The sequence below is a fragment of the Hakea prostrata genome, chromosome 7 (assembly GCF_041222555.1).
Source record: "Hakea prostrata isolate BN-2017 chromosome 7, UWA_Hpros_2, whole genome shotgun sequence".
Lineage (NCBI taxonomy): Eukaryota > Viridiplantae > Streptophyta > Magnoliopsida > Proteales > Proteaceae > Hakea > Hakea prostrata.
This window is the reverse complement of record NC_142606.1, coordinates 66561792-66589620: the sequence shown is the minus strand read 5'-3', so window position 1 is coordinate 66589620 and position 27829 is coordinate 66561792. Positions and strand designations below refer to the sequence as shown.

The 27829-nt window shown below is 38.6% G+C and overlaps 1 protein-coding gene across 1 annotated transcript; it reads left to right on the top strand.

Moving 5' to 3' along the window:
• Nucleotides 1–265: 265 nt before the first annotated feature.
• TAG1 (membrane bound O-acyl transferase (MBOAT) family protein) lies at nucleotides 266–27510 on the top strand (the record flags this gene model as incomplete). The annotated part of the gene is given in 13 exon segments (XM_089161152.1): nucleotides 266–907; nucleotides 1874–1954; nucleotides 2100–2173; nucleotides 2281–2356; nucleotides 3868–3935; nucleotides 11449–11572; nucleotides 13111–13191; nucleotides 14729–14830; nucleotides 14940–15076; nucleotides 15748–15829; nucleotides 15956–15976; nucleotides 24946–25008; nucleotides 27463–27510. Coding segments are annotated over 13 exon segments (1350 nt in total), but the record flags the coding sequence as incomplete, so codon positions are not given.
• Between the last annotated feature and the right edge of the window lie 319 nt (nucleotides 27511–27829).

The following is a 27829-nucleotide window of genomic DNA, read 5'->3' as shown; positions in this document are numbered from 1 at the left end:
CATCATGATTCAGGTGAAGATGTGACTTTACTACCGTTATGTTCCACGTGTCAATACGACAACGTCGCTTCATCTGGTTAACTCGGTACGCGGAGTTCACGTAATCGAGACCACCTCAGAAACTTCCACGTGTCCTACTGAGTTAAAATCAATAAATTAATGCCGTTTCTCGTCATTAGACATTACCATTTCGATTTCTATTTCTGTTTCTGAATTATTTCAGGGTAGATACTGGATAGATTTAATCATGTCACTCACATAAAAACCGCCAAAATTCCTCACAATCCGAATCACACTTTCCTCTAATAAATTATTATTATCAAGAACAAAAAAAGAGTTCTCAGTTCTATCTTTGTTTTTCTGTTCTTGGTGTCTCTTTGCATGCAATACAGCAACACGGGGCTCTGTTTTGGCTCGGTTTTCTTTAAATCTTAATTCTTCTGAGACTCTTCTCGTCTTGCTCGGTTTTCTTGATTCTTTCTCTGCAACTCTCGTCATCTATCTGTGTTCTTCCATGGAGGTATCGAGTTCGCCAGAAAACATGGATCAAAAACCAAACACTAGTTACGAATCGGATTGTTCCCTTTCTGTTCGGAGGAGAGCGAATTCTATGGTGGTCAATGCTGCATCGGATTCGTCTTCCAAGGTTGCTGCCACGATTGGAACAGTAGAGAAGGATTTTGCTTGTCAGACCAGTTCAGATGAAGGACGAAATCCGATTAACAACGATGACGATCGAAGGGAAGAAACGAGTTCTATGATAAATGGAGAGGCTCATTATGAGCGTGTTGGTACTGGTGACGGTGGAAGTGCTGTAGTTCCGTTGAAGTTTTCGTATCGCGCTTCTTCTCCGGTTCATCGGAGAATAAAAGAGAGCCCTCTCAGTTCTGACGCTATCTTCAAACAAGTCAGTACTGATTCTCGAGCTTATTTACATCTTTATTTTTGTAGCAAATCTTGTCGTGATCATTCAATACTATGTATTTCATGGTCTACGATTTTGGCTGCTTTTTGGTCGCAATATTGTTCTGGAGTGCTATTAGACTCTTTTCTTTTTTCTAGTTGATCAATTTCCATTGTTGAAATATGTCAGAGGATTGGTTTTGATCTTCTTTTCTCTTTTACCTTTTTCTCTATCTCTTTTGTTCGAACGGGACGAATATTTCAGATTCTGTTACCCAAAATTTATACTTAATTGTGCGCATAGTTCGCATAGTGAGGGAGCTATTAGTTTGCTTTTCATCCAGCAGCTACGTAGTTTTTAGGCCTTCACTATCATGAATTCATGATTTCCTGTAGAAATTTCTCCAATTCAGGTAACAGGTCAATCATAGTTTTGATTATAGTAATAAATTCTGCTCAATTTAGGTAACAGGTCAATCATAGTTTTGATTATAGTAATAAATTCTGCTCAATTTACAATGAATAGCGAGCGGTCAAAGGTTCAGCTGGATTATGAAGTGATGACTTTACTTATCATAGGAATGAATTGTACCGCGAGTGCCTTGCTCATCAAATCTTCCAATGTGGACATTTTCACTACTGTGTTGGGACATATAGTGCAGTTGCTGGTCTGCAGTGCTAAATGGAAACAGGGTTGACATCTAAAGGAGGGAATTGCACGTTAAGTATCACAATGGATATATTTGATGTAAAGGTGCTGGTATTAGCAATGAGTGGGGAGGGATGTCATGTATACTTGTTTTTGAAACTTTTTGAACACACAGAAATTGCATGAGCCTTACATGAATTGTTTTAATTACAGTGCATAAGGTAAGATGTCCGCGTGATGGTCAAGAAAGTTTTGATAATTCAATTGGTTCTTAAAATCTTGTGATGCATAATCCTTTGTTCATGTTTTATTTTATTGCAGAGTCATGCTGGTCTCTTCAATCTCTGTGTTTTAGTTCTTGTTGCTGTTAACAGCAGGCTAATCATTGAAAATTTAATGAAGGTTTGCCTCTAACTTACCATCTTACTGGAAGAAAACAATTACAATCTGTTATATGATTCTTTTCTTTTCCATGTCAACTCGTTTCTAAGGGTTCGTGTTTCCAGGACTTAAGAATTTATATTCCTACCTTGGTTTCCATTTGCAGTATGGCTTGTTAATCAGAGCTGGTTTCTGGTTTAGTTCAAAATCACTGAGAGATTGGCCAATCCTTATGTGTTGGTACTGATCATCACATGTGGGCAGAGTTCTTATTGGTTTGTTTTCTGATTTGATTTTGTTGTTTCTCTGACATGGAAAACCTTTTATCTTCTGATCTTACTCTGCAGTCTTACACTGCCAATTTTCCCAGTTGGTGCTTTCATGGTTGAAAAGTTGGCACGAAACAAGTTGATTCCTGAACCAGTAAGTGATTTTTCCGGTATTGCTATCATTTATTCACTGTCAATTTTTGTTAAGTGGAAATTGCTATATACTTGCATCATGATATTAATGAATTGTGTCAAACTATGGATCCGATTGATAACTCACCAAGTGTTTCTTCTTTGAAAAACACCAGAAACACTTTTTTAGGGGTTTGATAAAACCTTCTTTTGGAAGTAGATAATTTTAATAAATTCTACGAAAATTTCTGTTGTTATGTTTAGAGTGTCAAATTCCATAAATATCCCTTATAAAACTGTCTCACTTAAACCCATCCGGCACCCAATTTTACTTCGAGAAACAGACACAACAACAAATAGTTATTGCGTTGAAAGCATTTCTTAGAGCAAAATTTTTCAATTTCAATTTATGTTTCAAAAATCATGCAAAACGAAATGGTTTTATCAAATGCTTTCCGGCCAGTTTTTCTGCTTCTGGAAGCAGAAAACAGCAGAAACTGTTTCTCAGTGTGTTATCAAATGGATCCTATGTTTCTGTTCACTTGGGATTCCAAGCATATTGTAATGTCTTCAAGAATCAGGATCAATTCCATGTTGTACCTGCCCTAGTATGCAGCATAGAAGTTAAATGTCATCACATGGTCACAATAGGGTCTGACTCAGCGTTAACCCGGCTGTTGACGAAATGGAGCTGGAACCTTGGTCATTAGTTCTTATGTCATTTGGGGAGAGGGAGGAGAGAGATGCAAGGACAGGGAACATTTCCCCTTTAATCATATAATTGGATTGTTCCTTGGGCAACCCCTCTTCTTTTTTTTTTTTTTGGGGGGGTGATTTCTCATTGTTATTACGTAGCATACATCATCAAGTTTGTGTTGGGGCAGGATTAGTGAGCTCTTAACAAATTACAGCCTGAATTTGCAATCCCAGCCCAAAGTAATGACAGATATGGTTATTTGATTTCCTTTTCTTCAGAGAGAATCTGGATGGGGTTTGTTCACTTGGCTTGATCAAGGCTACTGCATTGCTCCTAGTCTGTTTTGGAGCTTCACTTGAAAAGTTTTGGTTGTTTATTTCAGTGCTCAATACTGTGACAATCATTTGGTTTAGATTGTTGAGTTGGATCATAGGATCTTAGTCTTATCTTGAGGCTGACAGATCTAAAAAGTTGAGATTCAAAGCCATGTGTACCACATGAGCATGATAGTTACCAAGGCATATTAATATGGGGGTGTCAATCTAGAATACCTTTTCTGTCACAATATAAAGTGTTCACAACATGCATGATTAAAGTGCAATTTTTTTCAGATGCTTACTTGGGTTCTTCATGGAGGAGTTGGTTTTGAAATAATTTTGGCTACAAAATTCTTCAAGTAGATTTGGTGTAATTGATAGTGCAAGAAAGACATCATTTGACACTTTCATGTCTTGGTGATAGCACCAATATCAGACACTATTTGGGTGATAGCACCCATATCAGAAACTATTTGGCTCTTGCTGTGTCTGGCTGTTGATGTTTTCTTTTCTTTGCAGGTTGTTGCATCGCTTCATGTTCTAATTTGTATGGCCTCAATCCTTTATCCAATTTTGGTGATTCTCAGGTGTGTTTTATGCCATCTCTTATCCTCTTCCTCCCACATTATCTTCTAAGGTCACCTCCATCCTTTTTTGAAGAGAGAGATAATAAAGATTGTATTAGAGATTAAAAAAAGAAGCACCCTGTGGGCCTGCACAATCAGACGCTATACAAAGCCTAATGCCCAGTAGAGATTTATTAAAGAATTGCATAAATGCCTCTCCTATAAAAGAAATCGTACCCGATCCACTGCTATTTGGTACAGAGTTAGAGGACCTGCACATATGGCAAAAAGTGTTGGTTCCCTTAAAGTCTGGAATAATAGAGTCCAACTAGATGCCATCCACCTGGATTTTAGATGCAGTCTAAGGTTTCTATTGGTCATTCTTATATAATTTACTACAAGCATTTGAGAAAGTATGACTCCAGAATTGAGTGCATATTATTTCTGTCAAAGTAGTCATCAAGTACTCTGGTGTTTTTGTGTTGTAGAGATATGGAGATGCCAAGTTTATTGGATAGCCTTATTCATAATTGATATGTTCTTTGCAAAGTGAGAGTGGTGGTCGAAATGAACTTGGAAGTTGAACTTACTATCCCTCCTCCGGGTCTTTACCTGATGGTTCTAAGTCATGCCCAGAATATTGTTTCCTGAGTCAGCAAAACACAAACCTTTGCTTCTTGTCATGTTGGAATGATGAACACTTGCTTGCGTTTGAGAAACTGAAGCCATTTGGATAATGCAATTGAGAAGTTTATAATGAAAAACCATTTTCAACACAGATCAAAGGATTCAGTTAAGAACCAAAATATGTGAAGGAAATAAAAACTATGGCTTTTTTTCAGGTTACCTATTAATAACTCTCAAATTACAAAAAGCTCTGATGTAAATCCAATTCTAGTGTTAGGGTCTCTTGAGAAGATTCCCTAGAATTAAGGATCTGCCAGGAATCTTCCAGAAAATAATGCAAAATTGTATGGGATGCCTAAGGCCTGTTTGGTTACATGAATCCAAGGATTTGAGATGAAATGGGATTTCAAATCTATGGATTCATTGTTCAAAAATTTAACTGTTTGGTTAGCCTCAAATCTATCGAAGTTCGTAGAGTTCCATCTGGGTACTTCGCGTGATCCACAAATTTCATCCATTTTATACTTAGGGTGGATTCCGTGGATTTCACCCAATACCCAAGAATGGCTTAATTCACGTTTTTAGGCAAAAAAGTGAAATCCCTGGATTTCATGAATCCAAGGATGTTTTACAACCAAACAGATGTAATTCTTTGATTCATGAATCTATGGATTTGAAATCCCTGAATTCAGATAACCAAACAGGCCCTAGGGGTTGCTTTGAAATAGATGGGTTCTAATGAGATGATGGGGAAAAACCTAATTAGTTAACAATTTCTCATGGGAGTGATTTTGAGATATCCAATATCAATATGGGATTTAACAAAATAAAGAGGAAGAAAAATTACTATTCCTAGTATTGGTAGAAAAGAAACTAATTAATTCTCCGATCAAGGAAAAGATGGATATGGGTTAAAGGGGAAAATTAAGGAATGGTCATTATGGGAAGGATTTTAAAGCTTCTCTTGAATTCTTTTCCATCTTCCACCCCTCTGCCTCCTCTGTTCTTCTTTTCTTTCTATTTTTCTTTCTTATTCTCCTTTCTATTTTATTTTCTTTTTCCTTGATTTTTTTTTTTTTTTTTCTGTTTTCCACCAGAAACAGAGAATTGAGAGGGGGAGGAGGGGAATTTGGGGGACTTGCAGGGGCTGGGATTGTTGGGGGAGGGGCCTAAGGGAATCGCAAGAGGGTGGGGAAGGTTGCTAGGGGTATGAGACAGCAGGGGGAAGGGGCTGCAGGGTCTGTGGGGCTTGGGGGTGGAGGGTTCTGCCTTGAACAGAACAGGGGAAGGGCAGGGTGTATCTTATGGGGATAGGGGAGAGTGAGGGAGGGGCTGAAGCTTGCTGGGATTGAAGGGGAAGAGAGTGAGAGAGTCTGAGATGGGGAGGGAAGGGTTCCCTAGAGTTGCTAGGGGAGGGATAAGTGGGAGAGGGCTGCGGGTGAGAGAAGAGGCATTGGATCGGGGTGGAAAGCTGCTGTACTTACTTTTTACTTGATATACTAGAAGAGATGACTTTGTGCCTTGAAGCTGCTGTGAACAATACCAGAGAGCTGATCCTTGAACACTTTCAATTCTCAACCATGGCCCCCTCAACTAGGAAACCATGATCCTTAGGCAATTTTATTCAGTAATCAGACTTAAGATTATAAATAAACAGTTGTCTTATTTATAGCCTACTAAAAGACTATAACACTAAGTGGGATTCCTTTAACAAACAAGGATCCCACCACATAATCTGGACTCTTGAATTGGAATATGAAAAAGACACAATGCTGAAAGTAAAACTTTAAGTTATCTCAAACTCTAATAAGCATATGCCTGAATTTTATTTTAATTAAAACTTCGTTGGCGCATGTGCTAAAGTTTAAGATAATCAAGGACTCAATAACAAATTCAAAACAAATTCTAATCGAAAGAAAACTCCTAAACGATAAAGACCCTTGTTGTACAAGGGTCTTATCTTATCTACAACTTATCCAACTCAAACACAACTTAAATTAAGAAGTAAAGCCTGAAAAGAACTCTAGGAATAATTCTGGAATTAATTCCAGCAATAAAAGAGGGCAGAAAGTGCCCTATATACCCCTACTAGGGGGTTCATCCAGCTCAAGCGGGCTTCTTGGAGCCATCTTGGGGCCCACCTAGGGTTTCGGCCAGGGGTCAAACTCATGGTCACATCAAGCTCTCTAGAAATGTCATGTAGAACCTTGGTAGAACTGAACCAGCTTCAATGTGATCATCGGGAAAAATCAAATCAACTGGTCTTCCAGAAGGACTAAAAAGAGGCCAAAGTATTGGGCAAGTGAACAGTTTCACTCTAGCTGACATCTTTTCAATAGTTCTTCGTGTAGCAAAGAGAACCCTCATGTTGCCACATCAATAGATAATCCAGCTCCTGCTACATTTACTTGTGGTACTTCAGGAGCACTAAATACAGGATGGAGTTGGGGAAGTAATATGTGTAAAGCCTTCATTTCACAAAACTCTTTAGATAATTCAAGGCAGGTTAGAACCTATCACCATCATGGACGTCTTGGACACTTCCAACATTTTCATTAGAAGCTTTATGGAAATTCTCCATAAGTTGCTAGTATATCTACCACTTCAGATTCCACTATTACTACTACATCAAAGCTTAAGGGTAAGACTGTGACAATGTCAGATGTGGATTATGTTCACTTTGCCCAGTTTCAGGCCATTCAGTCGCAATCCTCCACTGCCCCCTTGTTAAGACAAGTAATGGTATTGCTTACCTATCATCATTTTGGCCCTAGATTCTTCATTTAGGTGCTTCTGATCATATGACTGGGGTCTCAGGTATCTTTACATCTTTTTGTTCATTTTCTTCAACTCTTACACTGGCTTATGGTTCCCATGCCAATGTCAAAGGCATGACCACTGTCCATCTTACTGATTCTTTGTCCTTATCTTTAGTTTTTTATATACCTAACTCTCCTTTGAATTTGTTACCTGTTTATAATGGACTTCCATTTATAATTATTAAATTGACTTCCACTTATGATTATTCTGTTACTTTCTTTTTTGGTTTTTGCCTTTTTTAGGATCTTATGACGTTGAAGACAATTGATAAAGACCGTGAGTTTGGGGGGTTATATTTTCTTGACCCCTATGATGTGTTCCAGTATCTCTATTACGCATCAAATCCACCATTGATTTGGTCATCCTTCATTAGAAAGTTTAAAGTTACTAGATAATCGCTTCCATTTGACTTTTAGTTTAAATTGTGGGTCATGTCAGTTTTGGAAGCTTCTCCATATGAGCTAATCCTATTCGTGTTAATAGATGGTTTGACCAACCATTCTCTCTAGTACATTCTGATGTGTGAGGTCGTTGTCCTATTACCTCTGTTTTGGGTTTTCGTTATTTTGTTACATTTATGGATGATTTTTCTTGGGTTACTTGGATTTATTTAGTGAAGAGTTGTTCAGACTTGTTAAGTATCTTTGTGAGTCTGTGGCTGAAGTCTGCTCTCAATTTGGAGTTCCTATTAACTCTTTTTATAGTGAAAGTGTGAAGGAATATTTTCAAACCCTTTTCATAGTTTTATGTTTCAATTGGAATACTTCAGCAGTCATCTTGTGCTGACACCCCTCAACGGAATGGTGTAGCTAAACAGAAAAATAGACATTTAGTGGAGGTGACCCGCTCTCTCTTATTTGAGATGAAGGTGTCCAAACCCTTTTGGGCTGAGGTCATTCTAATTGCGTGTTATCTTATTTATCATATGCCATCTTTTGTTTATAAGGTGGTATTTTATATTTTTGTGTCTCCTTCTTGACTCTTATTTTTTTTACCACTACGAGTATTTGGTAGTGTTTGTTTCATTAGAGATCATTGTCCTGAAAAATCTAATTTAGGACCCTGTGCCTTGAAATGTCTTTTTGTTGGGTACTCTTGTACTCAAACAGGTTATTGTTGTTATTCCTTTGAGTTACAAAAACATTTTGTTATTGCCAATGTCTCTTAATTTTAATCTACTCTTTACTTTACCGAACCCATTAGTCTTACTAATCTTGATGATGATCTACATATATCTGTTATTCAAAGTTTTGACCACTTGTTGCACCTTTTTCTACCACCGTATCATCTGCACCTCCAGCCAACTGCAAGGTATATGTTTGCCACCCAAAAACAACTGTTGCCCCCTTTGTTCCCACGAATTCTACCTCCTTGCCGTCTTCGTCTGAGGATCCTGAGGTTGACCCCCCTATGTATGATCTTGATGTTCGGATTTTTCTTCATGAAGGTACTCACAGTTTTTTCCAATATCTTATCTCTAACATTAACACCTATGCAGGTTTATCATCTTGTTTTAAAAACCTCTCTGTCCACCATTGAGCAACATACTATCCCCAAGATTGTTTTAGAAGCTTTGTCTAATCTTGGGTGGAATGCTGCGATGATTGATGAATTATTGGCCTTAGAAGCAAATCAGACTTGGAATCCTATTCCCAGACCCTCAGAGAAGACTGATTTTGACTGCTGATTGGTTTTTGTGGTTAATCTAGATGTCACTTGCTCGTTAGAAGGCCAAACTTGTTGCAAAGGATTTTGCTCAGTGTATGGCATTGATTACTTGGATAATTTTTCTTCTATCGCCAAGCTTGTATCTACTTGGATTTTGATTTCTGTCATTGCCACCAACCATTTGTTCATATATTAGCTGGATGTGAAGAATGCATTTCATGGAGATCTCCGTAAGGAAGTTTATATTGAGTAGCCTCATGGGTTTGTTGCTCAGAGGAAGAGTAGTATCGTTTGTCAACTCAAAAAGTTGTTATACGGACTATAACAATTGCTTGGGCGTGGATTGGCCAGTCTGCCATAGTTGTGCTAGAGTTTGGACTGACACAAAATGAGAGTGATCATTCGGTGTTTTTAAACACTAAAACATGCAAGAAAATATCTTGTCGTTTATGTTGAGGACATTGCCATTGTAGGGGATGATTGGTTAGGTATTTAGAGGCTGACAATATACTACAACATAAAAATTTCAGATTGAAGACTTAGGGAAACTCGCCTATTTCTTAGGCGTAAAAGTTGCTCAGTTAAAGAAAGGCATTTTTTTTGTCTTAATGATTTATTCTTTGAGAGAGGTATACTTGGGTCAAACCCATAAGATATCCTCATGAACTCTAATCTGAAACTTATTCCAGACGATGGGATCATCCGTTGACAATCCTAATAAGTATTGAAGACTTGTGGATAGGTTAAATCATCAGATGGTGACTTTTCTTGACATTACCTTTCCAGTTAGTGTTGTGAATCAATTTCTATCTACTCCCAAGACATCTCATTGGGCTACTATCATATGGATTATAAGATATCTTAAGATAGCTCCTATGCATGGACTTCTCTATACTCATCATAGACATAGGCAAGTTGAGGGTTTATCTGGTGCAAACTAGGCTAGATCTTTAGTTGAGAGAAGATCAACCTCAGGTTATTGTACATTTGTTGGAGGAAATCTTGTGTCATGGAAAGTAAGAAACACATAGTGGTTGTTAGATAAAGTTTAGAATCAAAGTGGTAAGGAATGACACATGTCATCTCATGAGCTGATATGGATTAGATAGTTACTTAAAGAAGTCAGCTTCATTTGATGATTCATTTATGAAGTTGTGGTGTGACAGCCAAGCGCTGTTCACATAGCGTCCCACCCTATTCTTCATAAATGTACCAACTACCAAGCACATCGAGGTAGATTGTCATTTTGTTCGTTAGAAACTACAAGAAAATGTGCTATCTCCTTGCCATGATTGTACGGAGAAGCAACTAACAGATTTATTCTCCAAGGCACTGGGGAGTATAAGTGTTGACTATATTTGTATCATGCTTGGCATGTATACCATATATGCTCCAGCTTGAGGGGGAGCGTTAAAAGGACAAAATAGGGAGAAAAATCTCTCATCGTGAATTAGCACCAAGCACTAATTCTTGGTAGGGGTTTCCCCTAGTTGGATACCCAACTCTACTAGGGAATCCCTAGATATTAGAAGTAGGATTTCTAATCCTATGTTCAGTTGTTTACTTGTATTTCACCTATAAATAAAGCTATTGTTATTGGAGTCTTCACAAGTTTTCTTTGTCAAGCTCCCAAACAAATCGAGTTGTCTCTCCTCATCTTCTCTCTTTTCCTCTTCTCTAATTTACAAGTTTTAAAGGAATGTATTGATGATGCAAAACCTTAGATGCACCTCTCCACATCATCCATTCTATTGTGATTTTCTGGCAAACATCATCGTCTATATCACCTTCTTTATTTATTACTAAGGTACCTAAGATAATTGTTCCACAGAATCTCATTCTCAATAAGTTTTACCACCTCATTATTTTTCTGAGCATGTCAAAAGTTACACTTCAGATATTCTGTCTTTGTTCTACTTAGATTAAAACCTTTTGACTCTAAAGTTGATCTCCATATCTCTAACTTGGCCTTATAAAATATAAGAAGTTATGAAAATAAATGGGTAAACTACAAAAATATTTTGAACGGTGTCAAGAGTTAGGCCTACAAAAGGTAGACAGATTCTCCATCATACAAATTGAGGTGTATCAAATTTTCTCTCGCTTAGGATGTCCAATTTATAAACCCAGGACTTAGTCTGTCACCTTTTTTTGCTGATCATATAGGTTCCTGTCACCTTTTTTTCCTGATCATATAGGTACTGCTCACTCACAAAAGTTGCATTGGAGAACAGTCTATAGTGAAATAATTCATTCCTGGAAACATTTAGATCTTATGAAAACCATAAGCTGATATGATTTTCTTCTGAGTTCTTGTTTCATATCCTTTTCTTTTCGTTGCTGTTTTTTTTTTGGGGGGTGGTTGTAAGGCTGAAGCTTGAACATAATTTACCAGGTCTCTTGGTTGGTAATCTTGCAGGTGCGATTCTGCTGTTCTGTTTGGCTTTGCTTTAATGCTTCTTGCAAGCATTGTGTGGTTAAAATTAGTATCTTATGCACATACAAATCGTGATTTGAGAGCACTTAGCAAGTCATCTGACAAGGTAACCTTGACATTCCATTTGTGCATTTTATTTAAAATTCATTTGCTAGGTCCTTCATGCATGTTACTAGAAATTATTTGATGTCTTTTCAGTGGTTTTGCTATGTCACTTATTAATAGAACTTCGATTTAACCAGGGTTGGCCCCCCTAAAATTGGTGCCAAAAACCAGACCCAAAAAAGGGCACTTCAAGCTGGCCGAATACCCCAGGGGTATTTGGTCATTTTTCAGGCCCCCTTTTGAGGCTGAATATGGGTCTTGATAGAATCCCCTTGATCCAAGGGTTAGGGATCTACCTTTAATTTTCTGTTTGAGTCATTAGTTTAAGAGTTACTGTCATTTTTAGTTACTGTTTAGTTATTAGGATGGGGTTCCCTAATTTTAGGAACCTTATCTCAATGTAGGTCTATTTGTAATCAAGTTCTATTTTAGTATGTAATTGGATCTCATTTTGGTAGGGATTCATTAGTTGAGTCTAGGATGGTCTGTGGAGGTGCTATAAATAGCCTACTCATTCATGTAATTCTTCAGTCTTGATTATTGAATGAATTTGGTTTGAGAATTTGGCTTTGGTATAGGTTGTGGGATCCTTCTTGGACATCCCGTGGCTGGGATTTGTGATTTGGTTATTCAATTCAAGGCTGCCATCAACCACTCTACACATTCAACTACAAATCACAGCAAGCTTCTTCAACTAAGTAAGTTAGAAACCTTCCCACCCCTCACCTGCATCCCCAGCCATTCCCCACCCAAACCGCCTAACCGCCATAGCTCACCCTTCCATCTTCCCTATTCCCCTTCCCCAATGTTACCCTGTCCTACCCACTCTAGAAAATCATCCAATCCCAGCTCTTTTCAGCCCATTTTCAGCCCCTTTAGAATTGCATAAGTCTAGGGAACCCATCCCTACCCTTAGTTCTGGAAATATGGTCAAATTGCCCTGAGTTCTGAGTCCCTGCACTTCATCTTCTTCCTTGAAGTTGCAGAAATTCCAGATTTGCAGAAAACTGAATTTTATCAAGTTCTCACAGCTAGAACCTATTCTCATTGAAGGAATAAGATAGGAAACAGTTCTGAATTAAAACCAGCAACCCTAACCCTTTCCCCACCCCAGTCGAACCCTAGATTTTCCCTGAAACCCCTAATCGAAGCATCTACAAACCCCAGTTGAGTGCTTGTTCCATACTAGAAGATCCTGAATATCTAACCCAAAACCCTGGGTTACTACAAGTTCTTAAGTGCATTTTAATCCTGGAGTTTAAACCATGGGGACTGGTGATAGAGGAATATGTAGGATAATCTAGATAGTCTGCTATTTCACAGGGCCTTTGCATCATATTTCTTATGCCAGTCAATAGACATAACAGTTAGTGAGTTATATATTTTCTTCTTATTTCTACTACGATCAAAGGATCTTCTGACATGAAACCTACTTGACCCCTTCGTGGCGCTCAGTTGAACATTATTCAGTTACTTTGCTGATGCTATGTGAAGCATTAATGATTTGCTCATTCCTAAATAGTTCTCTTGTGATATTAGGGGGCTTCCAAGCATTACTCCTACGATGTTAGCTTCAACAGTTTGGCATACTTCATGGTGGCTCCTACATTATGTTACCAGGTAATCTCACTTAACTCAACACCATCCACACCCTCCTCACCCCCTCCCCCAAAAGCAAAAAGGAAAAAGGAAAAAAATGATCACATTCTTACTTCAAATGCATTCCATATAACAACAATATCGTAGAACATAAATTACTTTTATTATTTGTATTAGGTAAGTGTTTTTCTGATAATCTGCTATGGGAAGGAACTTTTGGATGATCCGTTCCACATGATGTGGCAATTCCAACCATTGCTTATCTAGAGAACAAGCTGGATAATCTATATGCCAAATTTGAGACCCAGTTTCAGTTCATACTGTCCCATGTTTTGGTATCTTTCCTTGTAGTTTCCACCCTTCCATGAATTAGCATGTGCTTTACCATAGTCCTAGATCTTCAAAACTTTATTTTTCCTCTTGTCCAACTCTGTTCATCCACTTATCAAGCTTCCATTTGACATAACTAGGTGCCTTTGAAAAGGTTTTTGAACTGCCATTTGTGAAAACTGCTCCTTTCTTGTAATTTCGTTACCATTATGCTGCAAAGCTCTTACATCTTTGTGTATTTGTTCTTTATTTTTGGATTGACTCAATAGTCGATTATGGTCCTACTATTTTTGCTTATGACCTTTCCCACTTCATAGATTGTTCTTACTTCTTACTTTGGTCATATATATCCTAGTCTATTTTAGACAAGGTTTAAAATCTCGTTGTATTTTGGTGTTCTGGTCAAAATCCTAAATGTCAAATTTTTGCTGTAGTTTTGTATTTTTCTTCCAAGTTTCATTGGGTTTCAGGCCAAATCAAGGCCTGAAACTTCATGGAAAGCGTATTCTAGACTACATAAACTTACTGGTCATACTGCAAAAATAGTGTTTTACCCAAAAGGTTTTTAATTCACACTGTGGATTTGCTGACATGGGTCAAATCCTAATGTATAAACATTTACTCATGTTTAAGTACTAGAGGACATAGTAAGTAAATAAAGCAAGCAGTGAAGTAAATCATTCAACCATACTGTCAAAATTGCATAATATTTGAGTATATAATTTTCAAGCACATTGTCGGTTCATTACATCATTACTCTCCTAAAGTTCCAATACAAGTGTCTAGTAATCATTAACTACTAATAGTAACCACTATCCTATACAGGGTCAATTACACTAAAAGTCTAATAGCACACGTGGCTCATAGATTTGGATTAGCATACCTGCACGGATCTCAGTTGAAATATTGACTTGAGCCTATTGAGACACTGTCTTTTTATGGGGGGTTACAAATAGTGTGCCAAAATTTTGGCAAAATGTCATAAATTTCCTAAATTTTGATAATTTGCTAAAATTTCAGTCAAATAACATTTCCTTTTCTTCTTTTTTCTACCCCGCATGTGCGCTGGGGGGGGGGGGGACTTGTTTGAGTGTGTCATTTCATTTTAGCTCCACCAAAAAAAAAATTCTAAAATTTCTTCGAGCATTTGGACAACTCTTTTGAGATGAAACCTACGGTATTTGTGTTTTTGGTCCCTGGAATGGTCATACTACTCAACTATTTGCAGACAAGCTATCCTCGTACAGCATGCATTCGAAAGGGTTGGGTGATCCGTCAACTTGGTAAACTGGTGATATTTACAGGATTGATGGGTTTTATTATAGAACAAGTAAGTTGGTTCTTTTTATGCTTAAACCAGTACTCAGATTTCTTTATTTTTTCTTTTAAAGCTGACATAGCAGTTTTCTAAGTTACTTTTTGATGGATTAATTGTGCAGTACATTAATCCAATCGTCCAGAATTCTCAACACCCTTTGAAAGGCAACCTTTTATATGCTATTGAGAGGGTCTTGAAGCTATCAGTTCCAACCTTGTACGTCTGGCTCTGCATGTTCTATTGCCTTTTCCACCTTTGGTATGTCAACCCATTCTGATTTAGTCACACTTCCATAAAGAAAATGAAACAATGAATGCATAAATTCTGTACATTATTTTATGCTATATCATGTAGATTCTTTTTTCTTCCGAATTTTTAGCTGAACCTGTTTAATTGGATCTTTAGATCTTTGAGATATAGCTTATTGTCATATCTATTAAATTTGGTTGCATTTAGAAATTTTGACGGTCCAAAGCCTGCTTTTTCCATTACTGTTTATTATTGTGGATTCGTATATCTTGATTCTTGAGGGCCTTAGGCAGTTATTTCAGAAGAAAAGCTTGTAGGCCCAACATTGCATGGCTTTGAAAGTTGTTAGGACTCTTTCTTAAATTGGATCCACATCTGCCCATTTCAGTTTTCTTCTTATCTTCCCCATATTCTTTTGTTTTTCTATGTATTGGTTTTATTAACTATGAGTCATTTAGGGTTTAGGAATAAATAAGTTCTCTTTCTCAAGAATAGTGGGACATGTTACATAAATAGTGGGACATGTTACATAAGAATAAATAAATAGTGGGAATAAATAGTGGGACATGTTACATAAGAATAAATAAGTTCTCTTTCTCAAGAACAGTCATAGATGGTTAATTTATTATGAATTTTCTGGTTGGGGTTAAGAATTGTCTGGTATTGAATTTGCATTGTAGGTTAAATATACTAGCTGAGCTCCTGCGATTTGGTGATCGTGAGTTTTACAAAGATTGGTGGAACGCAAAAACAGTTGAGGAGGTAACTTTTCTAGGTGATTACTTTGGAGTTCAATAATTGACTTTACCACCTTTCCATAACTGAAGTGATTTCTCTGGGTTTAATTTCTCTTTGCCATAAACATCTTGGTTCTCGAGCTGTCTTCAGTATTGGAGGATGTGGAACATGGTACATCTCTTTTCTCTAATTTTCAATTCACTGTGTTCATTCATCAATCTAGTGTCATGAAAAGGTCCTACTTTGGGAATTCTTGCATAGATTGTCTTTTGATCAATATTAAGGTCTATACGATTGTTTTTAAATGGAAGAAAGAGATGTTTTCATAAGAAATCGAGTTGCATTAAGAGGGAATGAGTCAAATTGAGGATATGTCCTCAATACAGTTACAGGATTTCCCAGCACAAAGAACTGTCAAGAGTTCATAATATAGGGCTGCTTTAGGTACTTGTTTATTAACTAGCTTACTTTGGGATGCTCGTTTTTTCTACCTTAACCTCCCTGGGAGGTGTATGTAATATCTTCTATATAATTACTCTGCTGGTGCTACTGCTTGGATTCTGGCTTTGATAGCCTCTGTACTATCATCTTCAGCCTTGCTTGCCCTAAGCTCTTCTTTTTGGACTTCTTCAACAGTCTTTTCCACCCGTAGAGCTGTTATTGTTGTTGCTTCCAGTATTCTCTTTTCCTGTAGGTAGAATAGGACCAGGAACTAGATCTCTGGTGTGCTAGACATCACATCAAGGAGGTGCTTCATTGGTAATTCTTTTTGGAGTTACTTCAGAAATTTCAACCAGCAGCACTGGGCTGGCTGGTCAAGCTTTGAGGAAACACTTCCCATGCATTGGGGCAAAAGTCAAGCTTGACCCTTTGCTTGTTGCTGGTACCGTCAACTTGCTTGTCAGGAAAAACCAAAAACTTCTTCTTTGAACCAATCCCCTCTTGATTGGCATGTATAGAGTGTTTTTGTTTATCATAGCTGGCAAGGTTAGGGGCAGAAGTACAATTTTTTGTCTGTTAAAGAATATTCCGGAGATCCCTTTGGATCTATTTTTGGGATTTTTGGCCTCTATAGGGGCTGCCTTCTATCCACCTAGGATCTTCCTGTTGCTGCTTCTCTTCCTCTGTTCCTCTTCCTGTTCATATTTTCTGCTATTTGATTGGCATTGTATCAGAGCCCTCTTGATACTGGTCAATGCCTAAGTCGATTTTTTGTTTCTCAGCCTCCTTTTCATTTCCTTCTCTCTTCTGGCCAAGCCGAGGTCTCGACTTACCTATCTAGAAGGCACATCAAGATTTTTCACCGCCGGGACCTTGTTTGTAATTTGTTGGTGTATGCATGATGATGTAAATCTGCTCTTAAGTCTCAACAATTAAAGCATATTTTTCGTTGTTGTTCATGGTTTGTTTGATGATGCCGATTGATAGATGATGTTACGGATCTCAAGAGGTGATCGATTTTTTTTGGTGGTTGCTGGAGTTGTCAGTAGCTTCAATTGTTCTTTGCAACGGTTAATCTTCAGATCCAATTCTGATTTTCCTTCTAACGTTTCTGATCACATCTTGAAGTATTATTATTTTCTCTGATATTATGGTTGATGAGGATAAAAGTTCTATTGTGATGGAGGTTGTATCCTCCTCTTCTACTGGAATTACTCACAAGAAACTTGGAGTTAGTAAGATTTTTCAGAAGTTTTATAGTCTGGGCATAATAACTTAGCTCAAATCTGTGAGCTGTCTCAAGATTTTCATAGATTTGAGAGAAAGAGGCAATCCATTACCCTATACTTTGCTAGTTTAAACAAGCATGTGATGATTTGAATGCCTAGAGAGAGAAAGGGGAGGTTTCTAGGGTTTGAGAGAGAGAAGGAGAAATCAGAATATTTGTGCAAGAGGGATGGAGAGAAGTTAAAAGCCTAAGAGTTTTGCAAAAGATTTGATGATTTCGGCAAGAATCACTAATATTTCATCCACAATATATGAGAAGTAAAGATAGAACGTCATAGGAAAGGAGATGAAAGAAAGGTACGGATTTTTCGAGCATGGTTCTTATTTCAGAACCTTTTGAGTACCATGACGGTCAACCATCGCAACCAGTTGCCAGGAGCCAGTCAATCGTTGGACTCAATATACACATTCCTGGGGTTTTTGACGTGGTGAGTGTAACAGTTCACTTAAATGGGTTGTATGCCCAATTCTCTCCTTAGTTCAACAAACCTCTCTTTGCTTATCATAACCGGTTTGGTGATCGATCAACGGTTGACCGATGTTCAGCCTTGGTCATCGACCGTGGGCTAGCGATTCCAGGAGCTTTTTAAATGGTGGTAGTTGATCTGACCATTTTGGCTCATAATCGATTGACATAGTCCAAGGGGTCTTTTTTTAGGGCTCCAAAAATAAGTTTTTGAACGTTTATATCCCTTAGGACTGACCTAATAGACCTTTGCCAATGTAATGAATTTCATGAAAATGCAAACTTGAAAAATTCATGCTTTTACAATGTGCCGCTTTCCTCTTCTATATGCATGATCTTCAAGCTTGTCCTTTCTTTATTCTTAGGCCTTTAAGTGTTCTTGCATGTGGGTAAGTCCAACTTGCTCTTCCTTGTCGGGAGTCCCTTAATCTTGGTCTTTATGCGCTACTTGGACTGCTTCAGTGCAATGTACGCTCTCTACTTGAGTAAATGTTTGAGATCATCCAAACCTTATGAGGTTAGTTAGGCCATTTCCGTCACACTGAAAATTTTAAAGAAGTTAGATCCTACTTTTCAGTCTTTATCTAGGTTAGAATGTGAATCATGTCAGTTTGGGAAGCTCCATTGTGTGAGTTGCCTCCTAGAGTTAATAATAGGTCACTTTCCTTTTGCCTTAGTTTATTCTGATGTTCTGGGGCCTTGCCATGTTTCTTCTAAATTGGGTTTAAGATGTCTTGTGACATCTGTTGATGACCATACATACTTGGTTGTGTTTACTGAAGAATTGTTTTGGGCTATTTTCTATATTTTGTGCATTTATGTCTTAAATCAAAACCCAGTTTGATGTGAATGTGGAAATCTTGCATAATGATATTGCAAAAGAGTACTTCTTGACCTTTTTTCTGAGTTTATGACCCAAAGGGGTATGCTTCATGAGTCTTCTTGTTCTAACACACCACGACAAAATGATGTAGCAGAAATGATTAATCGCCACTTGATGGTGGACCCAATCCTTGATGTTTGAAATGAAGGTTCCTAAAATATTCTAGGCTGATGTCATTCTAAGTGCATGCTTTCTCATAAAACAGATGCCTTCATCCATTTTACGAGGAGGTATCCCTTATTCTGTCTTGTTTCCTCATACCTCATTGTTTCCTATTCCATTTTTTTTTGTTGCACTTGCTTTATTCAGGATCATCATCTTGGGTTGTCTAGATTGGATTCTAGGGCTTTGAAATGCATATTCGTTGGGTATTCCTAGACTCGAAAAGGGTGTCATTATTATTCTCTTGACTTGCAAGAATATTGTGTCACTAGCTCACTGCTAAGCATCCTTCTTTTGATCCACCCTATTCTTCTCCACTTATATTTCCTCTAATGAAGTGGACGGTGATCTCCCAATCAGTGTGGTTTGGTCTTTTCCACAGGTTTCACTTGAAGTTTCAACCCAAGCTCACAATGTCCAGATATAGGTGTATACAAGGTGTCCTCATGGAACCGTTGCTCTTCTGCCACTCACCAACTCTGCCAAGGGCTCCTTGGATGCAGATCCTCCTACAGATACACCTCTTGCCTCAGTCGCTTCAGATTTTGGTATACCTAGAGTTTACAAAAAAGGTATCTGTAGTTGTACATGGCAGTTAGCATCCCATTGCTAACCATATTTCTTATCCTTCTGTCTCCCATACCTGTAGATCCTCCTTATATAACTCTGCACAGCCTCCTCAGATGCAGATTCTCCCACAGAGATACACCTCTTGCCTTGGTCGCTTTAGATTTTGAGATATTAGATTTTGATATACCTAGAGCTTACAGAAAAGGTATCTGTAGTTGTACTTAGCATCCCATTGCTAACTATATTTCTTATTCTTTTGTCTCCTATACATATAGATCCTTCTTATATAATATTGATGATCATCTCCTACCTAACTCTCTGGCTGAATCATTATCTGATCCTGGATAGAGGAAAGCTATGGAAGAATTGTCTGCTTTAAAGCAGAATGAAACTTGGGATCTTGATCCATTACCCCCAAGAAAGTCTACAATTGGTTTTCCTGAGTATTTATTTCCAAAGATAATCTTGACGGTTCCCTTAGTTGTCTAAAGGTGAGGTGGTTGCAGAAGGTTATGCCAGATTTATGGAGTTGACTTTCTGGACATGTTTTCTCCTTTGCGAAGCTTGCTTCTACTAGACTCTAATACAGGCAGCCACATATAGGGATTATTTTCTTGATAGTGTATGTTGATGACATCATTATTACAGTGATTATTCTGTTGGGATAGATGCACTGAAAGACATACCTCCAACAGAAGTTTTAGACCAAGGATTTGGGAAAATTAAAATATTTTTTTGGGTGTGGAAGTTACTCAGTTTATGAAGGGAGTATTCCTTTTCAATGAAAGTATGTCCTCGATTTACTACTGAGATAGGAATGCTTGGATTGAAGTTTCCGTCCCTCAACAGAAGCATGTTCTGGATTTACTCACTGAGATAGGAGTGCTTGGATCGAAGTCTCTATCCCCCTATAGATCAGAGTATGAAGCTTGTTCCCGAGGATGGAGAACTATTTGAGGATCCTCAAGATATAGCAGACTGGTAAGTAATCTGAGCTACCTAATGGTGACTCGGCCAGCCATTGCTTTCCTAGTTGGTGTGGTCATCAGTTTCTTTCCTCTCCGAAGACATCCCAATAGGAGGTAGTTATACACGTAATCTTCGATATCTCAAGAGAGCACCTGGGAAAGGCATTCTTTTTCAGAACCATGGGCATATTGAGTCACAAGCCATTATTCTCAATTCTCTGTGGCAAACTCTTGCGATCTCACTGATATAGAGCAAAATATCTCTTTTTTTTTTCTTCCATTTAGTGAGAGATGATGTGCTTAGCACATAGGGTCTCGACTCTTGACTCTTGAGTGGTACCTTTGATGATTGGCTTATCATTTGAACTTTGTAATTTGAACTATGAACATGTGTAATGATTATACTTGTTTCAATTTTGAACCTAAGTATTAATGGAGGAGTATATAATGAGTACAATATGCCATTTTAAGGTTTTTCTTCAGAGTAGTGGCTTCCCATTGGGGTCCAAAGTGGAACTTACATTTACACTATTCTCTTCATTAATCTAAGGTCATCAATGTGATCGAAAGGGATAAAATAGATTGGTCAGCAAGTTTCAGCCCCAAATGACCCCTAATGCCCCTCAAGTTGAAGCCTTGAGTTAGGGGAAAATTTTCACCAACTTGCCGAGATCTCACCGAGATCACAAGACAACTCTCTTTTTGGAGTTGGCAAGATGGACCTTGAGATTGACATCTTGAATCATGTTGAGATCAAGATATTAAGCTATAAGTGAAGAGCTTAATGAAGACGAAGAGAGCAGAATATCAAAGAGAAGATGTTTAGAAGGCAAAATTGTGAATGAGCGTGAGTAAACAGCACATGGGATACAATCTTGTATTCTATACTTAAATCTCATGTAACCCCAACCCCCAAACTACCCCTTCCCCCCCCCCCCAAAAAAAAAAAAAAAAAAAAAAAGGGAAGAAAAGGAACAAAGCCTCCTCCTGTGGGAAGTCCCATTACAATAATAAATGAAATTTTGAAAAGCTCATGGCCCATAGAGTTGAACCATTCCAAAGCCTATTGGCCCAATTGGACAATGGGGTAACTACATCACATGCCTCATGTTTGAAGTATTAGGACTCGAAACCTGTTGGTGAGTGCTAGAGTCACCTCCTGCCAATCAAATCTTCAACTCAGCCAATCCCTTCTTCAAAATGACCAATCCCGCCCTTGCTGAAGATGAAAAATCCCTCTCCTCTAAGCTTTCTTCCCTTCTCTCCTCGAAAAGCTTTCTTTGTCAGAAAGCCAAAATCAAGTGGCCAGAGCTCAGGGACTCCAATTATGCCTACTTCCACTGATCCCTCAAGGCACGGAATAACTTCAATTCCATCCCCTCCCTCATTACTAATTATGGCACTTGAATTTCTGATCCCGCTAGCATCAAATTTGAGATCTTCTCCTTCCTCTCCAACCTTCTCTCCCCCCCTCTCTTCCTCCCGCACCCCCCACCCTTGTTAACAAATTCATCGACCCTTCTATCATCTCCTCTCTCAGCGCTATCCCTTCCTCAGAAGAAATCCTTCTTGCCATCCTCTCCCACAAGCCCAATAAGGCCTCGGATCCTGATGGTTTCAATATGGGTTTCTTCCTTGCCTCTTGGGATTTCATTAAGAATGATCTTGTCCATGCCATCCGTAGCTTCTTCTTTAACCCCTCTCAGCTCTCATCCATCAATCAAACTTTTCTTTATCTCATCCCTAAGAAACAAGGAGCCTCCTCCCTTTCTGATTTTCGTCCCATCTCCCTCTATAACCTTCTTTACAAATTCATCACTAAAGTCCTAGCGAATAGACTTAAAAAGACTCTTCCTTCCCTTTGTGAGTCCAAATCAATCGGCTTTTATCTCGGGCCGTAGCATTGCGGATAACATTCTCCTTTGTGCAAAAATTGTTCGCGGCTTCGATAGATCTACTCACTCCCCGGCTGCACTCCTTAAGGTTGATCTTCATAAAGCCTTTGAATCTATTCGCTAGGACTTCATTAGCGAGGTCCTCTCTTCTATAGGTTTCCCTCCCCCTTTCATCCATTGGATCGAGACCTATATCACTACTCCCCGATTCTCCATCATCGCCAACGAATCCCTGATGGAATTCTTCCCTTCCCGTGTTGGCATCCGCCAAGGCTGTCTCCTTTCTCCCTACCTCTTCTCCTTAGCCTTAGAAGTCCTATCCCGTGTTCTTGAATCCAAGATTGATCATCTCCTTATCTCCCCCATTCCCAAGTGCAAGTCCCTAAACCATCTCACTTTTGCTGACGATCTTATGATTTTCTCTAAAGCAAACCACCTATTCATCTCCTCCATCCTCTTGGCCCTCTCGCAATTTGCATCCCTCTCTGGCCTTCGGGTCAATCTCGACAAGTCCACCATCTTTCTCTTTGGTGTCCCTGATCAACTTCAAGCCTCTCCTCCAGCTCTTGAGTTTCGAGCCCGGTTCCTTTCTTGTGGTATATCTTGGTCTCCCGCTTATTCCAGGTAGGCTCACTCGCCACCATTGCCTCCCTATGATTGACAATATCCGTAACAAGCTGCAGCTTTGGAAGGGAAAGTTTTTGTCTTTTGTAGGGAGAGTGATTCTTATCTGTTCTGTGCTCTAGTCCACCTATCTCTATTGGTGCAGAATTTTCTCCATTCCCAGTTCTACCATCCATGTTATGGAATCTTTATATTGTGCCTTCCTTTGGAAAGGGCAAGAAGCCTTGTGCTTCATCCACCCTGTCAGTTGGTCATCCATCTGCCGCTCTACCTCTGAAGGTGGCCTGGGAATCCGCCAGGTCACTAATGTTAACTTAGCTTGCCTTCTCAAACTTATCTGGAAAATTGCTGCAAAGCATGATTCTATCTGGGTTAGGTGGGTCTATTCTTTCCATCTCCGATCTGATTCCTTATGGACTGTTCTTATGCCCTCCAACCCTTCATGCGTGTGGAGGAAAATTCTCTTGCTGCGCCCCCGTGCCATCTCTTCTATTTCAACCTTCATCTCCTCTGGCTCTTCCACATCCTTTAGGCTTTACTTGTAGTATCTGATGGACAATCTCTTTAACCACTTTGGTCCCCGCACTGTCTATGACACCTGTATTCCCAAATCCACTCACTTATTATACTTCATCTCAACTAAGTCTTGGATTCCTACTCCCCTCCCCATTCTCACATAGGTTTGGGAATCTCTTCCCCCCCCCCCCCCATCTCTAGTTCCACTAGAGACCTCACCATTTGGCTCCTTTCCCCCACCAAAACCTTCTCCACCTCATCAGCCTAGAACCTTTTCAGATCCCACAACCTTTAAGCCCCCTGACCCCCATTGGTTTGGTTCAAAGGCTACATCCCCCGTCACTCCCTTACCCTTTGGAGGGCCCTTAACCATGCCCTCCCCACCCAATCCTTCCTTGTTGACCACCACATCCCCGCTAACCCCAATTGCATCCTCTGTTGGACCAGTTTGGAGAACCTTGAGCACCTTTTCTTTTCTTGCCCCTTCTCCAGATTTATCTGGGGAAAAGCCTTAGCTTCCATTTGGCCCCGTTCGAGGTGATCCTACGGGTTTTCTCGAGATTGGTTTTGAATTTTGAGAAACTTTTTAGGTTCTTTCATTTGCGATTGGATTGGTAAGCTAGTGTATTGTTCCTTGATCCATCACCTATGGTGGGAGCGCATCTTCGGAGATGGATCTCCAAATCCCGCTTTATAGTCAGGATTTGGAATGCCATCTATTTTGATGTTTCTTCTAGACTGTTAGCTATCCCCCATCCCCTTGTTGATGATACCCCAAGGAACAAGCTTATTGTTGTTTCCTGGGATCTTAGTTCTTCTTTTTGGTCTTTTTCTTAAAGACCTTGTTCTCTTGTCTCCTTTTCGTTTAATATAATTATTTATTCATCCCATATGAAAAAAAAAAAAAAAAAAAAAAAAAAAAAACTAAAAAAAAACTGTTGGTGAGTGTGTCCCAGAGTCCTATAAAAAGTATTGTTTATGCAAATCAGTTTGAGGGGACATCTTTGGCCATATGATATCATCTTTCTTATTTGCAGTTCTTTGAATCTCTATTAGAACTGGTGACCATTGAAAGGAATAGAGGAGGAACATTGCCCAATTATCTTCTGTCAACCTGATTCGTGGTTTAGTTAGTTGCTAATCAGGTCTTGCCCAATGGTTGGTCTGGGGCCCTTTGAAGATGAGACAGAATTGCACTTATTGGGGGCCTCAACCCATTCTGAGGGTTGTGACCACCAAATTGAGATTTTTTTCTGAATAAAATTGTAATCAGATTTAGTTGACATGTTTGCTAGAGCTCGTAACTGATGGTGTCGTTATTGTTACAGCCTGTTCACAAATGGATGGTTCGCCATATTTATTTTCCATGTCTCCGGCACGGGTTTCCCCGGGTAAGTTCTCTTTGTTTGAACTCAAATGCTGATTAGATAATTATGATGTTCCAAAAGAGGAGAAGTTTATTTTGCTAAATCTTTGTTCACACTGCTGTTCCCCAGAAATTTCTCTTTGCTTTCTTTTTTCAGCGCTTATTTTGTATTTGCTTGGTGAAGAAAATGACATTGTTTTGTTTGATTTTCTGAGTTATCGTTCATAAAATAATATTTACTTGGTTTAGAACTCTCAAGACTTAATAAAGGCTTATACGTACCAAAATCTCTTGTTTAGGGCATGTTGTCCCTATGGTTCAGGAAGACTTGATTTTTATAAATGGAAAAATGTGAAAGGATGCCTCTACATTGGAAACCACAATAACAGCTCAGCAATATCCCACATAACGTGGGTTGGCTACAAGGATCCTTTCAAAACAATTCAGGGAAAACTGAGATTTACTGTGAGGGAATGAAAGTAAGAAGGAACACTAAAAAAGAGAATAGATGAGATAAGCATAGTGAGAAATGTAAAATGTGAAATGAGAAATGAATGCGGAAGTGTTAACAGGATGGCCCAGGAAATCAAGAAAATCTCAGCTACATAATGTCAACAGTGTTTATTATTGACATCCAGCAGGCTCTATTTGATGTCATACACTCATACTCATACTTGGCACAATGCCCAAACAGTGCATGTCATTCTTCACAATCTCACCTAGAGAACTCATAAACCTGGTAACTTGCAACAGACTGAATTGCCTTAGTTAATGACTACTACTACATCAATTGTCAAGTTGATGTTAGGGTAAGAGGAAGCTCGGTGAATTCACAGCTGTACCATTGTCAGTTGCAGGAAAAAATAGCTGGAACTGGAAAACATCAGCAGCAAAAGATAAATCCTTTTGGTAGCAAGAAATAGAAGATGAATAAGAAATAACTGAGCAAGAGGAATAGAAAACAATATCAGAAAGAGAGGAGGAGGGGGGGGGGGGGGAAAGACAGGGAGAACAGGTCACATAATTCATGCTAATCTGGTAATGAAAGTAAGGGGGCAAAAAACTGATTCATTCCGATCTGCCACTTGCACAGTTACAAACAAATATTTAAAGAAATAGTTAAAGACTATTGACTAGGACTCAACTGAAATTAAAACTTCGAAGAGACTTCAACCCTATCTAAGACTATCAATAGCAATAAAAAGAGATTATAAATAACCAAACTCCTAATCCAGTTTCAGTAAACCCGTCCTCTGCCACCTGACACCCCCTGCTTTTCTGCTGCCCATCTCTCAGATGGTGCCATATGTTCAGGAAAAAAAAGGGCATTGGGTTTCTATGCATAATGTGTTTGCAAGTTGATTTTCCAATGACCATTGAATTGATTTTGGAACACATGGCATCATCTGAGTGATGGGCAGCAAAGCAACTGGGGTGTCATGCAACAGAGGATCAAAATCCAATCCAACTAAACGCAAAACTTAGTTGGACTCAGATCAGACCCGTCTGTCTATACCCAAATGGGTTTGGGTTGGTTCAAGTCAGTGCACCTGCGCCATGGCAACCTGATAGATAGGATATCTACATCGATATTGTACTTCATCAGAAGGATATCGAGATACTTGGAGTCACAACAGACATTCTGAGGTTTCTAGTTCTTGTATTGAGGCAGACTAAGGTTGACGGTTCACAAATTTTTTTTTCATAGTTAAAATGCTATTGCTTTTGTTCACAACTATATGCAAAGTATCTGAATAGGACACAGGGAAAGATTTGAATAGTGGACATGATTGCTCAAGTGCATTTAATCAGAAAACAAGTCAGGGGATGTTTTGATTAATGGTAGCAGTAAGTTCATATGTCTATGGTACATGGACAAGCTGACCACATGCAAGGGTGCCATTGATTCACATTTTCCTTAGTTTTTATTGTTTGTACTTGTGTTGAACCAAACCTTATGGTATAGGAAAACTGCCCAATGAAAAGACCGTCATTCTCTCTCTTTTCATTTTCACTTCTCTTGTAAAACCTGAATGTCAACTTTTCAAACAACTTCTTCGAAAGAGTATATGAGTCATAAATGGATTGTATACATTCTCTTCAAGTTGATTTTAGTATGACAAAATAACTTCATATTGATGGAAATCGATAGGTGAAATGGATCGTAAATTCCTAGTTGACATGAAAATGAAACCCTACTTGTTCAATTATTCAGATGATTCAGCTTAGTCATGATAAGAAGTTTAGTGGTACCTTCTCCTGTATCCTTCCTCAATGCTATGTCTAATTTCCAGATTTCTTTGGATGATCTTCTTTTACATGACTGAATTTCATTTCCTTGTTTTTTATTTATTTTTATTTTTTTATTTATATTTATTTATATTTCCAAGAATGTAGTACTCTTGGAAGCTAATGCTCAACTTTGACATCTTGGTCTTGAGTTTGACCAAGTAACTGTTTTGATTTGTTTGAATATCAGGAAGTTGCTGTTGTGATTGTTTTCCTTCTCTCTGCCGTATTCCATGAGGTATACTGCTGTTTTGTACCTATATCAGTATGACAATTCACATTATATGGAGTATAAACTCTAACTTTCTGATGCTGCATTTATTTGTTTCTTTTTCCTTGTGTTTCATTTTTATGGCTAGCAATTGCAGTACAAAATAAGGTCCCTCTTTTCTTCTTACTTTTATTGAACATGGTATGTGAGCCATAATTTTAGATCCTGCCAAGCAGAATGGTGAAATGGGGTTTTGTTTGGTTCCCATTGCCTGAATCAGAGTACACCAAACTTGGTTTTAATTGTTCACAGTTCAAATCCCCCCACCCAAATGGTGAACTGTGCT